The sequence below is a fragment of the Plutella xylostella genome, chromosome 12 (assembly GCF_932276165.1).
Source record: "Plutella xylostella chromosome 12, ilPluXylo3.1, whole genome shotgun sequence".
Classification (NCBI taxonomy): domain Eukaryota; kingdom Metazoa; phylum Arthropoda; class Insecta; order Lepidoptera; family Plutellidae; genus Plutella; species Plutella xylostella.
In genome coordinates, this window is record NC_063992.1 from 5,286,412 (window position 1) to 5,299,749 (window position 13,338).

General features: G+C 37.9%; 1 protein-coding gene across 36 annotated transcripts in view; it reads right to left on the bottom strand.

Moving 5' to 3' along the window:
- Window positions 1-13,338, bottom strand: part of LOC105385131 (Down syndrome cell adhesion molecule-like protein Dscam2) — a 70,019-nt gene that overhangs the window by 52,703 nt on the left and 3,978 nt on the right. For all 36 annotated transcript variants that reach the window (XM_048624616.1, XM_048624617.1, XM_048624619.1 and 33 more), the window contains exon 2: window positions 4,681-4,863. In XM_048624616.1, the coding sequence (XP_048480573.1) occupies window positions 4,681-4,729 (49 nt within the window). In that variant the 5' untranslated portion in view covers window positions 4,730-4,863. The remainder of the gene's footprint in view (window positions 1-4,680; window positions 4,864-13,338) is intronic.

The following is a 13,338-nucleotide window of genomic DNA, read 5'->3' on the forward strand; positions in this document are numbered from 1 at the left end:
CTATTAAAATAATTATTTATTGACATCTTTCGATTATGCTCATCATTCCTGTTAACTGCATAGACAGGTTCCTCTTCATCAGATGATGAATCATCATAAAAAACCTAGCTGGTGGTACAGCACAGGGTCTCTATTTTGTTTACATAATATATTATGCAGCTATGCCGTAGCCACAATAATGGGCTGCTCTTCTTAGTTCTGTCCTTATTTTCATTGATATATTTCTGTATTTGAGTGATTGCAAAATTTCTGAAAACAAGGTTATTCAATTAAAGAGTTACGTAGGTTACTTTGATATTAGATTGCTGCGCTGGACCGGCAACCGGCATGTAGCCGGTAGTGGCTGGATAAGGAAAGCCGAGGGCACAGTGTTGTTTCGCTCCTTGGAAGAGCCCATGGCTAGAAGTGGACGCTTATTTGGTGGTGAAGATGATCATTACACCTACAACATAATAATAGGTGCACTTACTTCGTCGTTGGAGGCAGTAACAAAGGTTCTAGTTTTAAAGCCAACACACGAGCCACATTTTTGAGACCTGGAACCTGTGAATCTATCAGTTCTCCGAAAGTACACCTTTCTCTTCATATTCCGTAAGTTCCGTACTTACTCCACCTCAATCTCAATTTCTGAGGAACTTGTTTCAAGCGCTATTTCACGTTGAAGCGACATGATAAGAATTATTTAATATTAATATTTGTACGTAATACTGTTACTTTGAGGTTATACAACGCGTTTGACAGCTACCTGACTTTAACAAAAGCAGTAACCGGCCAACATGGGGTGGTTATGGTTATCGTTAAAGTTATGACGTCATTTTAACCATAGTTGAATGGTGCAACCAATTTTTCGCTTAACCGATGCTTTGACAGACGATGTGACGTTTGTAATAGTTAAAGTTAAATGGTGCAACGCACCCTTAATATGCAGAATTGCAGAGCTTAATCATGAAAGCTTTAAAAATAGACTTTACTTATTTATTTATTATGCACCCAAAGACCGGTAAATCCACATAGATCTGATGTTCTTGTATTAAGGCAGGAAAAAATATTGTTAGGTGGAACATGGTTTCCAATCAATAATTAGTTTCAAAATGTGTCTTTTTTAGGTATGTATAATTACCGATAAAGTAACTACCAATGACGCGACGGATCTGTAGGTTTAACATAACGCTGCTTAAAGAAAGTGTCGGAAATGAGACCCTCTTTGCAACAATAATTAACACTTATTAAAACGACTGACATGTCGACAGACTCGACAGCTGTCATGGTTTAATCCACAGTCTCTATCACTGTGGCAGTACGGTCCATTTCATTGCAACAGGTGATATGGAGACACCGGATGTCCCAACAAGGTTGGATACCACTGAGTCATAATAAATTACTACTACAACGCTTAGAAGTTAACAATGATTCACAAACAAATGTATGAGAAGCTAAAAATGTTAAGCTAATAATAACAACACCATAGGATCATTTCCCATTCCCAGTATTTCCATGTCCATTACCGTTTTAGGCGATTGTATTTAATCGTGAGTCGGTGTGAAACCGTTTATTGGATCGTATTGCTTAGTTTCAGCAATTAATGTTTAGATCTCGGTGAAAGAATAATAAACGATTCCCAAAAAAAACGCGTATACATGTAAATAGCGGCAATGGAAAAAAAATATTCTATAATTTATTCGTATCTCGTGGAATCTCTTTATCGTAATTTTTACAATCAGATAAGGATTTCGGCGAGTGTTTAAAAATGAATCATTTTTATCGAAAACGCTAAAAGTCGGTATGACCTCGAGTATGTCGAATGTTGGCCGTGAACCGGGCCGCTGTGCGCCGGTCAATATACTCCAGTGTTTGTGCAAGCCGGCTAGTGCTCGTGGCTAGACGACCTATCTGCAGCATTGAGCTACGCCCACACAACCATAGTAAAACGTGCTAAGGTCAACCGGGGCCATTGCGCCACAATACTTTGACTTTCATATTCATTTGATCATAACAAACAGACTATACGCCCTATGAAGCTATAACTTGTGATGCATATTAGGAAATTTTATCTAGTTTCATATTTTGATGCAATTTTGTAGAATTTTAAATACCTTCTACGTGTAAACGTCGTTTCTACAAAAATGGCATTTTTAGGCGCAATAACCCCTAGTGGGGCTAATGCCTCTTTCACTACTTTTGTGTGCTTGGAAGTGGTTTTTACAAGTTTAAGTAGATATAATTTATAGAATTACTATTAACGTAGCTAATTATTAGCTTGTAAACTAAATACTGCGCTTAGTTAAGGAGAATCAGATGATCAAAAAATTTTGGGGCTATGGCGCCTACGTAGCCTAATTTCTTGTAGTGGCATTTACCCCATCCAAGATTACAGGGGTGCTCAACATTTTATTTATGAATACTTTATTGGACTTAAAAAAGTATAAATACTTACGTGACAAATTAAAATACAGTATAAAAGCATACAAGGGCATATTTTTTATAATTTGCAATCAAACCACAACTTTAAATTAGTAAGTATACCATTTTTAGAGTCTGACGGAATTTTTATCATTACAAAACTATTTAGAGTTTTAAAAACAAGTGGGATTATTCTGTTAATATGACTTTTTTATTTATTATATGATTATTTTCTATATACCGTGTTAACAACATTATAATGTCGACGACAAATGACTCCAATTTTTTAAAATATTTAGTTTATTATATATTAAAATTATTTACGTTTTAGTTGGATTACCAATCTAAGAATGTTAATTCTGATACGCCGTTAAATGTTCTTCAATATTGCAGAAGGCGTCATTAACCTAGTATTTTTCGTTTAGGAGTAATTTGGTGCTAATGTCACTGGAACTTTTTCATTGCTCGTGAGTGTATTAAATACATTTATCATGACATAAAATGTTTAGAACCTCTGAAAATGGGGTTATTGCGCCGCAATAGAGGCAATAACCCCATCAGCCCAGAGGCATTTACCCCAAAATAAAAGCTAAACCTACAATTTTGTAATTACATATTGTGTCCGAATCTTACGTTATTTCAATAAAATAATCAAAACAATATGTAAAGCAACAAAACAATAACAGTATTTACAGTTAGGAAACATAGATTCTTTTAAACAAACACACATTTTGAACGCTTCAAAAAAACGTGTCAGGAAACCTGAGGTGGCCGAAAGAGGTGAAAAAATTAAAATGGCAGATTTGTTAAGAAAATTAACCCGGATACGACATCTATTGGTCAGAGGTAAAAGTTTCAGTTACAAAGATAGATAGCAGATCACTCCAGTAGTTCTAAAGTATGTGGTTCGGAAGATAAATGGATTCGAGGCATTAGCCCCGTAGGCGACTTGGCCCCGGTTGACCTTACATGAAAGTCTTTTTTTTTGTTTTCCTTATGTTTCATTCATTATTGTATAAGTAAGTATTAGTTCAAGTTTTTTTTCAAATCACACTAACTATGTATTTTTCATGGATATCATAATCAATCATGAACCATCATCAAGGTGATATGGGGTTCCACTTTCCAGCCAGATTTTTTATTTTTTGTTTCATGGAATGGACACCAACCTGATTATAAGAATGCATGTTAAGTTAAGTTTGAATAGTTTTTCTCATTTTAAGTGAATTATAAATTAGTTCTTATGAGAAATAAATATCTAAAACCTTATTATGCCATATTGCAGCATTTCACGTTTTGTCAAACCCTATGAATTCTAAAAAGATGATGAGAATACAGATTTCCTCTCAATGCGAATTGATTGTGTCTGTATTGTGCCTTATGTGAAAAGGACAAGTGAACAACGTGAAATGTGACAAACGAAATTATGAAAACTCTTATTTTTGAAGACTGCACAAAATCCTGAATGGACATTTCACAATGAGGTGCTACACTACAACCAGGTGTAACGCGGTGCAGGGGCTTTCCGCTTACATTATAGCCGTCTGTGGCCGGGCTGAACCGTTCGTGATCGAGTTTGTTGCCCCTCGCCCGGGCACACGCTTTATCGAGCGGTGACGTCACGGGGCGGCCACCCCCACCCCCCGGGACCTCAACCGACAATCGATCTTATTCCAACCTCATAAAAGCTATAATAAAGCGTACGGCAGAGACTCTCTGAAAAGCGCAACTCATCCCACAGGCCCGCGAGCAGCCGGGGACGGTGAAAAGTTGATGGTTTGCAGACTGGCGCTTGTGGCCGACTGTGACGATGTAACGCTGACGAGAATGAGTGAAGGTGAAACTAAAAAACCTATATAAGGTATTGCTCATAATTTGGGTCTTTAAAGGGTTCTTAATAGTTCTTATGAATGCCAACAACTATTAAGTACCTATTAACTACGTAACATTTAAAAGAAAATATACTTGAAGAACCACCTTTGTTGGTTAATTTTCTAACAATGAAAGTGAAATTCCTTTTAAATTACAACAAGTACATATTTACCTAACTGTGTGCCACGCAAAGAAGATCTCTTGTTGTCAGATCTTCAGCGACTTCCGGAATATCAGGTAGGTAGATCCAAATTACAGAGAGCAATTAGATAAATTTTGCAGATTTTAGACATATTTAGGTAGTTATGTATGTATTATTGTTATACATCCTGCTTTATTTTTTGATTAACCTTTCTACTTCATCCACTGTAGGAAACGTGTTAAAATAAAAATAAAACAATTTCTTACCGAATCCGACTAGTGCCACGAGGACGGTGAGTCCCGCAGCGGTCGCCATGTCGCCGGCACTGTCACACACACTTCACGACTCACTTCGTCACGGATAGAACCACACAAACTGTCCACTGGGTGTCAACAATAAAGGGAAAACTCCAAGAGAAGCCGCGCTGCGGCCGGGCACTGCCCGGGGTCCTGAAACAAGGGAAAAGTGCAAATTAGACACATGTCCGTCCTTTGTTAAAGATTAAAATGGTTTGTCTGGAGTAGACTGGACCAAAAGGCTTTGCATAATATGTATCAGGGTGCTCCTTATTAGGTCTTAAAGCAAACTAAATGTTCTTTATAAGCTAACCTATTTGGATTTCACTCACATACAATTCTTGGATGCTTAAACAGTAGCAATGGCGCAGTTTCTATTTAGAAAATGCATTGTTTCTTGTGAACGTAACCAAACTAAATAGACTTTGTCTGTTTAAACAAGTTAACCAGGAAGTTTACTGAATTTTGTTTTGAAACTGCAGGTAGGTGTACGTACGTACATATCTGACTCCTAAAATGAATTTCCTTGCTTATAAATTCAAACTGCTCAACTGAATGCACGGTGTTCACCCCGAAATAATCCCAATTTGACGGCAAAATGAGGTCAACTCACACCAAACGGATTAGTGGTCACATTTAATGGTCGGATTGCGTTAGTGAAACTTTTACTCGGTTATAAATAAAGCCTAATAAGTCTAATAGACCGTGTAGCGAGTGGGTGGCCCCTCGGAGCCGACAGTCAGGGACGGCAGGTATGGAGTACCTATGGACGACAATGGTAGCTAAAATATTTTAATATAAGTAGGTACTTAATATAGGTAGTAGACATAGAGTTAGTAGGAAATTAGGCAGCATACGACGTATAAGTAGAGGACTAATTGAACATAAAACCTATAGCTACTTCCCATAAGTATATCAGGGTGTCCACTCAGAATGCTCCTAAAAATTCCCTGACTTTTCCCTGACTTTCCCTGACCGTTTCAGAAAATTTCCCTGACCTAATATCAACATATAAACCTAATTTAAGTAATTTGAAGACAAAATCTTGATTTCAATCAGGTTTTACATTCATTTGTTTGACACTTATTATAACTTGACTGCGTAAAATATGTACATGTACAGGGTCGGCAAAAATGGTATATTAATAGGGAAGTATAGCACTTAAGACACACTAACGTTGTTCTACTTCTAAATATTATCCAATCTCCATGATTTTTTAGGATATTAACGACACAATAAATTATAGTTATTTCTGTTCTCTAATGTTAAGTAAGAAATAGTTTTATAAGAGAAAAGTGTGGTCTGAAAGAAGATGTAGTGACAAGAGTTGAGAAAGGAATGCTTCGGTGGTTTGGACATGTGGAAAGAATGAATTATGAAAGAGTGACAAAGGAAATATATAGAGCAAAAGTGAGTGGAAGAGTCGGGAGGGGTCGCCCTAGACGGACGTATGTCGACCAGATTGGCGACATACTGAAAAAGGGCCAATTTAAGAGTACCCGTAACCGACGAGCATGTATGCGCAGATGTATGAATGTGGAAGAAGCGAAAGAGGTGTGTCAGAATCGTGCCCAGTGGAAATCTGTAATCTCTGCCTACCCCTCTGGGAGACAGGCGTGAGCGTGTATGTATGTATGTATGTTGTTCTCTAAATTTGCTATAGATTCAAACTTATAGGCACCTCAAGCAACGCAATTTTTGTGATCAAAACTGCGCCGAATCATGCCGTTGTTAAACAAAAACAATGTATTGTTTAAAGGCGAAACCTACCGTCTAGAATATATTATGCTGAAACGATTGACATCAAAATCAAAAAGAATTGTTGATATTTACTTGGTGAATAACGATTTCCCCTGAAATTTTATCAAGAAAAGTACCTTTGTTTGGCACGAGCTATATGTATCTCTATAGCACCTGAGCCCCGGGGCATGAGTGCACAAACGATAGCAAATGTTTTCCTAAATACCAATTTCTCGAGGTTGCCTCTTAAGGGTCAATTCAGACGTACCACAACCTCACCACAGCCACAACCACACCAAAACCACGCCGTGTGGTCGGGCGTATATTTTGTATTGAAAATGAATAATCCAATTCACACGTGCCACATTTTGCCGTTGTCATCGACCACCTGTGTAATACGACCACATCGCAACCACATCACGTCGGCAACGCCGCCACGCGGCGGCGGCACCGCGGCCACCTCCTCTCCCTATTAAATGCATACGACCACGTGGTTACCACATCGCAACGACAGCGACAACACAACCACATCGACATTTAGTCGCTGCCACAACGCAACTGCAAAAAGCCGCTGTCACACTATTTACACGTAACCACAGCTTGACCACATTATGTCGCTGCGACGTGGTGTGGTTGTGGTACGTGTGAATTGACGCTAAGCCTTAGGAGGTCATTCTAAACAACTTTTGTTGTGTGAGTATTGAAAATTTTCGAAAAAAATCATCATCCGCATCCGCCTTGCAGCTTCCTTAGTCCAAGTTGCTATACTGCCTAGTTTAATAGTCTGACCAAAATTAGACTGATTACCATAAAAGTAGAAATTGAAACCGAAATAGAAATTGAAACAGAACTATTTTTTTGTATGGCTCTCACCTGTCAGACAAAGTTGTAAATTAGTAAAAAAATAGATTATTGATTAATAGATGCCGCGCAGAGGCAGCGTACGCGATCTCACTGACGCTGACGTATAAAATAATTAGCGAATTGAGAACCTCCTCCTTTTTTCCAAGTCAATTAATGAGCGCGTCTGCACCATCAAAATGACGTTTTTATCACAAACTTCTAAAAGTCTTTAAACTAAATTTGTTTTGAATGGTGGGATGAGTCACCCTCTTTTGCATCAACCTGTATATATACGAGCTGAGTCTGGGATCTAGCTAATCTTTTAGAATTCCTACTATTTTTTCCAACTGTCATATTTTATTAAATCACGTAGCTTAATTGTATAAGTAATTATTATAGTATAATAGTAAGGATCAGTCAAAAATATTCCAAAACTAAACGAGATTTTATTTTATGACTTATGTATTTCACGTAAAAAAGAAGTATTACTAGTAAAGGTAAGTACTAACAATTTTGCTAGAAAAAGGTCATTTTTCCCTGACTTTCCAGGTGGCCCATCAATTTCACTGACTTTCCCTGACCACCTAGAGCTTCCCTGACTTTTCCCTGACTTTCCCTGACTTTCCAGATAGTGGACACCCTGGTATATGTATATTTCATGCAGACTAAACTACATAACACATCTACCGTTGCACAATACTGTCTGCTCCGGGATAGTTATTTGGGTCAAATCTCCTCCAAGCGTCTGATAATTCTCTGAATTTGATCTTGTTTCTGGTAGAAAGTACGTAGTGCATGCATATTTCTCATCATGTCTGTGTATTTGATAAACTGCCACTGCGTTGGTATTGGTCCTAAAATTAGGGCGTCCCACCCTTCGGAAAGAGCTACGGTTTATGAGACAGACTATATCTGTCTCATAAACCGTAGCTCTTTCCTCCTCTTTTAATTTTACTTAAGTGCCCTAATCTTAGTGTGACGCTATTGCGGCCCGTTTCACGCTATATTGGTATTGGGGATATTGCCTGTCTAAGAAGAAATATGACTGTTTACACTGATAATCTCACAGTGGAGTGCACTAAGGGATCCTCACAGATTGGCTTATCAATTGTACTTTATACATAAACGTTTAGCAGCAGCGGCGCATCCAGGACAGTAAGCTACCGACAACTAATCAGAGTGGCTATATATTATGCCTTTAGTTACTACAATTACAAACCCTAGACCTAGTCCAGCTCATGTTTGTCACCGACTTTCTAAGAAGAAAAATATCTTAAAAGTCGGTGATCAGCATTCACATCTAACCTAACGAAGGCTTTTAAAGATTAGAGTGATGTGGTGAACCGTGAGTTTACATTCAATAGACCTACTTGACCCCAAAGTGATTCATATAAAACGTCACACTTGAAGGATCGAGGATGCTACCAAAACGAGCGAGATACGATAAAAGCTTCGTCTAAAACGATAATAACGAAACCGGTTACAACAGCCAGCTGTTCTCTCAATCACTAATCGATATGATGAATTTAACAGCTGCTCCCTCCGTTAACGAATGTTTGTATAAAAATAACAATCATAAAAAGGGACCTACCTAAGTGTGAAACCAGGCTACCATTAAAAAGCCCACGTCGAAATGTTTCAATCATTCAATAGCTTAACGTAACCATGGAAAGTAACTTACTTAACTTAACGTGGGTGTTTGTATTCAAAAATAATTCGTTCATTGGTGAAATCTTGTTTATCTGCCTGGTAATTAATATTAGGTAGGTATACTTATCATCAATATTATTACCAAAGGAAGTAAGAATATCAGTAAGAAATTCTGAAAATTCAGCTGCACCAATTCAAGTTAAAACATAACCGTATTATAATAATTATTGAGTCTGCCATAATTGAAATATTTACTTTCTTCACTTTTACTCAAGGGCCATCAGACAAACAGTGGATCAATAAATCAGAACAGCCACTTGAAAGAGATAAAAACATAAACCACACTGCACTGTAACAGAAGTTGTTTGGCCGGTTAGTTAGAGCCATTGATCGTAACACCCATTCATTCACGTGCTGTTTCTATTAGTTAACTGGGTGAGGTCTTATTTATTATTCTACCATGAATGTAGCATATGAGCTGATGTCGTCACGAACCAGACCACGGGACAAGGGGGATAAAAGTGACACCCATATTTGTTATTTTCAATTTTTGTTACATTCATTTGAAATGCTATAGGAAGGTCCACTTAACTAAGTAACTATGTTTACGTCCACTGTGTGGTGATAATGACAAATAATAGTTGTATAAACTGTTGGTGTTCCAGTTGAAATAAATAAATTATGCGTCCGAGTCTCTAAGGCTCTAGACAGGAGGACTGCATTTCTACTGCAATCCAAGAGCGAATTGCAGTTCAGGTGCAGTTTGAATGCAATTGACCAAACCAACTCTTATCACCTATTCCTATTCACGGGGAGAAAACTATTTAATCTTAAATGTAAAGGCAACTAAAGTTACGAGTGTGCATATACAATAGTGACCGCAAAACCGCAATAAGTAGGTAGTTCTTAGGAATAGTACAGTAGGTGTAATAAAATTGCGAGGACCTGGCACTGACCGTGGCTACAATACTGGAGGCAATAAAAAATGTACACAAACGCTGGAGAGGCTCTGGCTTGCCAAGTTATGGAAGTTATTGCATGATCTTTCGTTTGTAAATTTACGTAGGTATGTTGGTACAATCTTCCATGTTATTAGTCTTGGATTGTGAGTTGAAAAGTATAAACTATGTATGTACCAGCCAGGAAATATATCTGTTTTATACTTTCTGAAAACAACGGCAACGTTCTGATTCGATTTTACATGGATTTTACTTGTAATTAGCGGTTTGGTTAGGCTATTTCAGTACTAAGTTTACGAACTTATGCCTCGTCATGCAATGAATAAGTAAGACATACACATTCCTGGCTCTTGGATGGTCATATTTATTTTGCATACTGCATATCTCAGGCTCCTTTGCCATGGGCGTACCCAGGTAGGGGCAGGGGGGGGCAGCTGCCCCCCCCTAGCCCTTTCGAACCTGAGATTTTTTTCTATCATATGTTTAAAAAATTGCATAATACCGCCTTATATGCCTAAAAGTGCTAGGGAAAAATAATAAAAAAACATAAATTTTCTGTTTTCCCGGAAAAGTCATAGCACATTCGTACTATCTGGGTTTCAACACCACTAACGCACATTTGTGCATTATGATATTTTACTTAGGATACCTACTTCATTGACTGAAATAAAAAACAGAAAATATGAATTAATCACTTTCTTAAATCAATCATTGCAACTATACAAAACTTAGAAAATAGTAATAGAAAACTTAGCTTTTTGACTTAGTTTTTTATTCTAATTATAGTATAGCTTGGACTTCCATCGCATAAATGACAACTTTAAGGGGAGAAATATAAAAATAAAACAATATTAGCTCAAATCTTCAGTTTCAGTCTCTATTATTAGGTATTCTATTCTATTAGCTTTGGTGGTGTAAGTACCTGCACCTGGGTCTCTCGGGTTTATTAACCTTTGTGCATGTGCATATCCACAAGGTCTAAACTACCTTCCTAAGCTTGGACCATTTCCCACCACGCTGGTCCACTGCGGGTTGATGGGTTCACATACCTAGATGTGCTAAATCTAAATATGCAATGCAGGTTTCCTCACGATGTTTTCCTTCACCGTAAGAGCGATGGTAGGTATAGATTGTACTTAAATTCAAAGAGCTACCGTGGTAGCTCAGTCGGGTGAGCGCCCGCTTCTCACGCCAGAGATGTGGGTTCGAATCCTGGGGCTGACAATGAGCTCTTTGAATTTAAGTACAATCTATACCTACCATCGCTCTTACGGTATATACGTATTGAAAATAATAGCAATGATAATCATAAAGGGGCAGGGCAGCTTCTGGCCAGCTGTTGGGAATTAGGGACATCAGATTCCAGAGGAAGGACCCTTGTTCCTCATCTCTGGCTTGCCTTTATTTTGGTGTCCAGAACACTGAAGAAAAAAAGGATCTCCCACCTCTTGCTTGGCTAGAGTGGTGTTTCACTAAAGTGCTCGTAGAAGGATTTGTTACCCAGTAAGGTATATAGGGATCTTGACCGATAACTTGATTATCCTGAGAGCTGTGCCTTTTTATCCGTGTATATAGGTCAGACAGGAGCCATAGTCCTTCCATAGTTCCAGTTACCCAGTCCATTTAGCACCCCATACCCATACCATGACCCTTTATTGCTTTTCTCCATATCTTAGAATAGTCCTGCACTAACTGGGGTTTTTTTGTATAGTCTAAGCAGGGAATATGGTTGGTTGGTGTCACATGTAATATAGAATTATTTTGTCAAACGGGTTCCTGCATAATAATTCGGCCCCATGAACACCTTCCACGTGCCTGGAACCCTACTACTGCAATTTTATGCATTTGTACATTTTGAACCAAAACTGCACATTTGTGCGTAGCTGTTTTGTCGAAGAAATATTATCATAGAATCATTGTGTTTTGCAAATATTACTATGCTTACAACAAAGATAAGAATGTTGTATAACAATGTAGCATAAAATATGTAAACAAAATTAGCTAAAACTGCAAAATTCCATTAATTTCTTAATTCGCCCGGTGTGACGATCAATGTACGCCGGCATTTTCGTTGCCTGTCACAGGCAAGCTGACTTCAAATATCAACACAATTTTTTTTGGCATTAACAACTATAATAATATGCACAAACGATGCGTTTCGGTTTGAAGCGACAAAATAAGTTAAACCACGCAAAAAAATACCTATACAAAATCGAGTGCACATTCGTATCACTCAAGTTCGAAAGGGCTAGAAGATAAAATAAACGTAAATTTTCCTGGAATTAAAAACGTGTTACCTACTCTGCGCAAAATGAAACAGGTATGAGCTGCCCCTCCCTAGCTGAAATCCTGGGTACGCCCTTGTCCTTTGCATTTTATTTTTGTTGAACATAAGTAAGTACTTACTGTATTTTGCCTGCCTCTTTCTTTATGTTCACAATTTGCCAAGAGAATACTTAATAACGCCCCATGTTTGGGCACAAGTGGATGACATCATTCAGTCGTTGGTTAAGCCAGGGACAAAATAATTGCGCTGTATGTTTGTGACATTGTAAATACAGTAGTAACTACCTAGATAGTAAGCTAAGCACTGAATTAAATTTGTATAACACCATTGGCATGATCTAAAGACTATCAATCATGAGTCATGCATGAGTTAGTTCACTTGAGCGATTTAACATCTTCGATTGATGACTGTGCTAGAGCTCTACCTGTGTTCATGTTCATACCAACATGATTAATCTAAGACAAATGTGTAACTATATACACATAGGTACACGTACAGAATTACCAAAAGAGGAAATTTATATTTAAACCTGTAAAACAATGAATTTAATAAGTAATAATTTCCAAAATCCCGTAGAGTGGCGTGTTTACATTTAGGGAACGTAAAGTGTGCGCGGGCGCAGAATGACGGTTATTTTGGGCGGCATTATCCAGAAATGGGCGCGTCGGGATCGATGGAGCCGCTGACTGATGTCGATGCGAATGCATGAGAGTGAATTTCGTGTTTTGAATGCTATTATTCATGCTCATAAACGAGATCGCAGCTTTGAAAGTGAGCGATGAGAAATGGAGAGATTTTATTGTAGGCCCCAACGTTATTTAAAAATTTTGTCAGGTACTTATAGAAAAAACCGGCCAAGTGCGAGTCGGGCTCGCGCACAAAGGGTTCCGTAGCAGCAAATATTAACCAAAATTACAGTTAAATCAACCTATCTCAAAAACTATAAGAGATACTTTGATCAAACCAAAAATCGTTGAAAGAGTTAATTAGCATGCATCACCTCTATTTTTTTTAGAATTTTATACCCCGTAGTTATAAAAATAGAGGGGGGGGACATACTTTTTACGACTTTGAGAGCTGATATCTCAAAAACCGTTCACTTTAAGAAAAATGTTTTTTAGAAAACTTTATATCATTTTAAAAGACCTT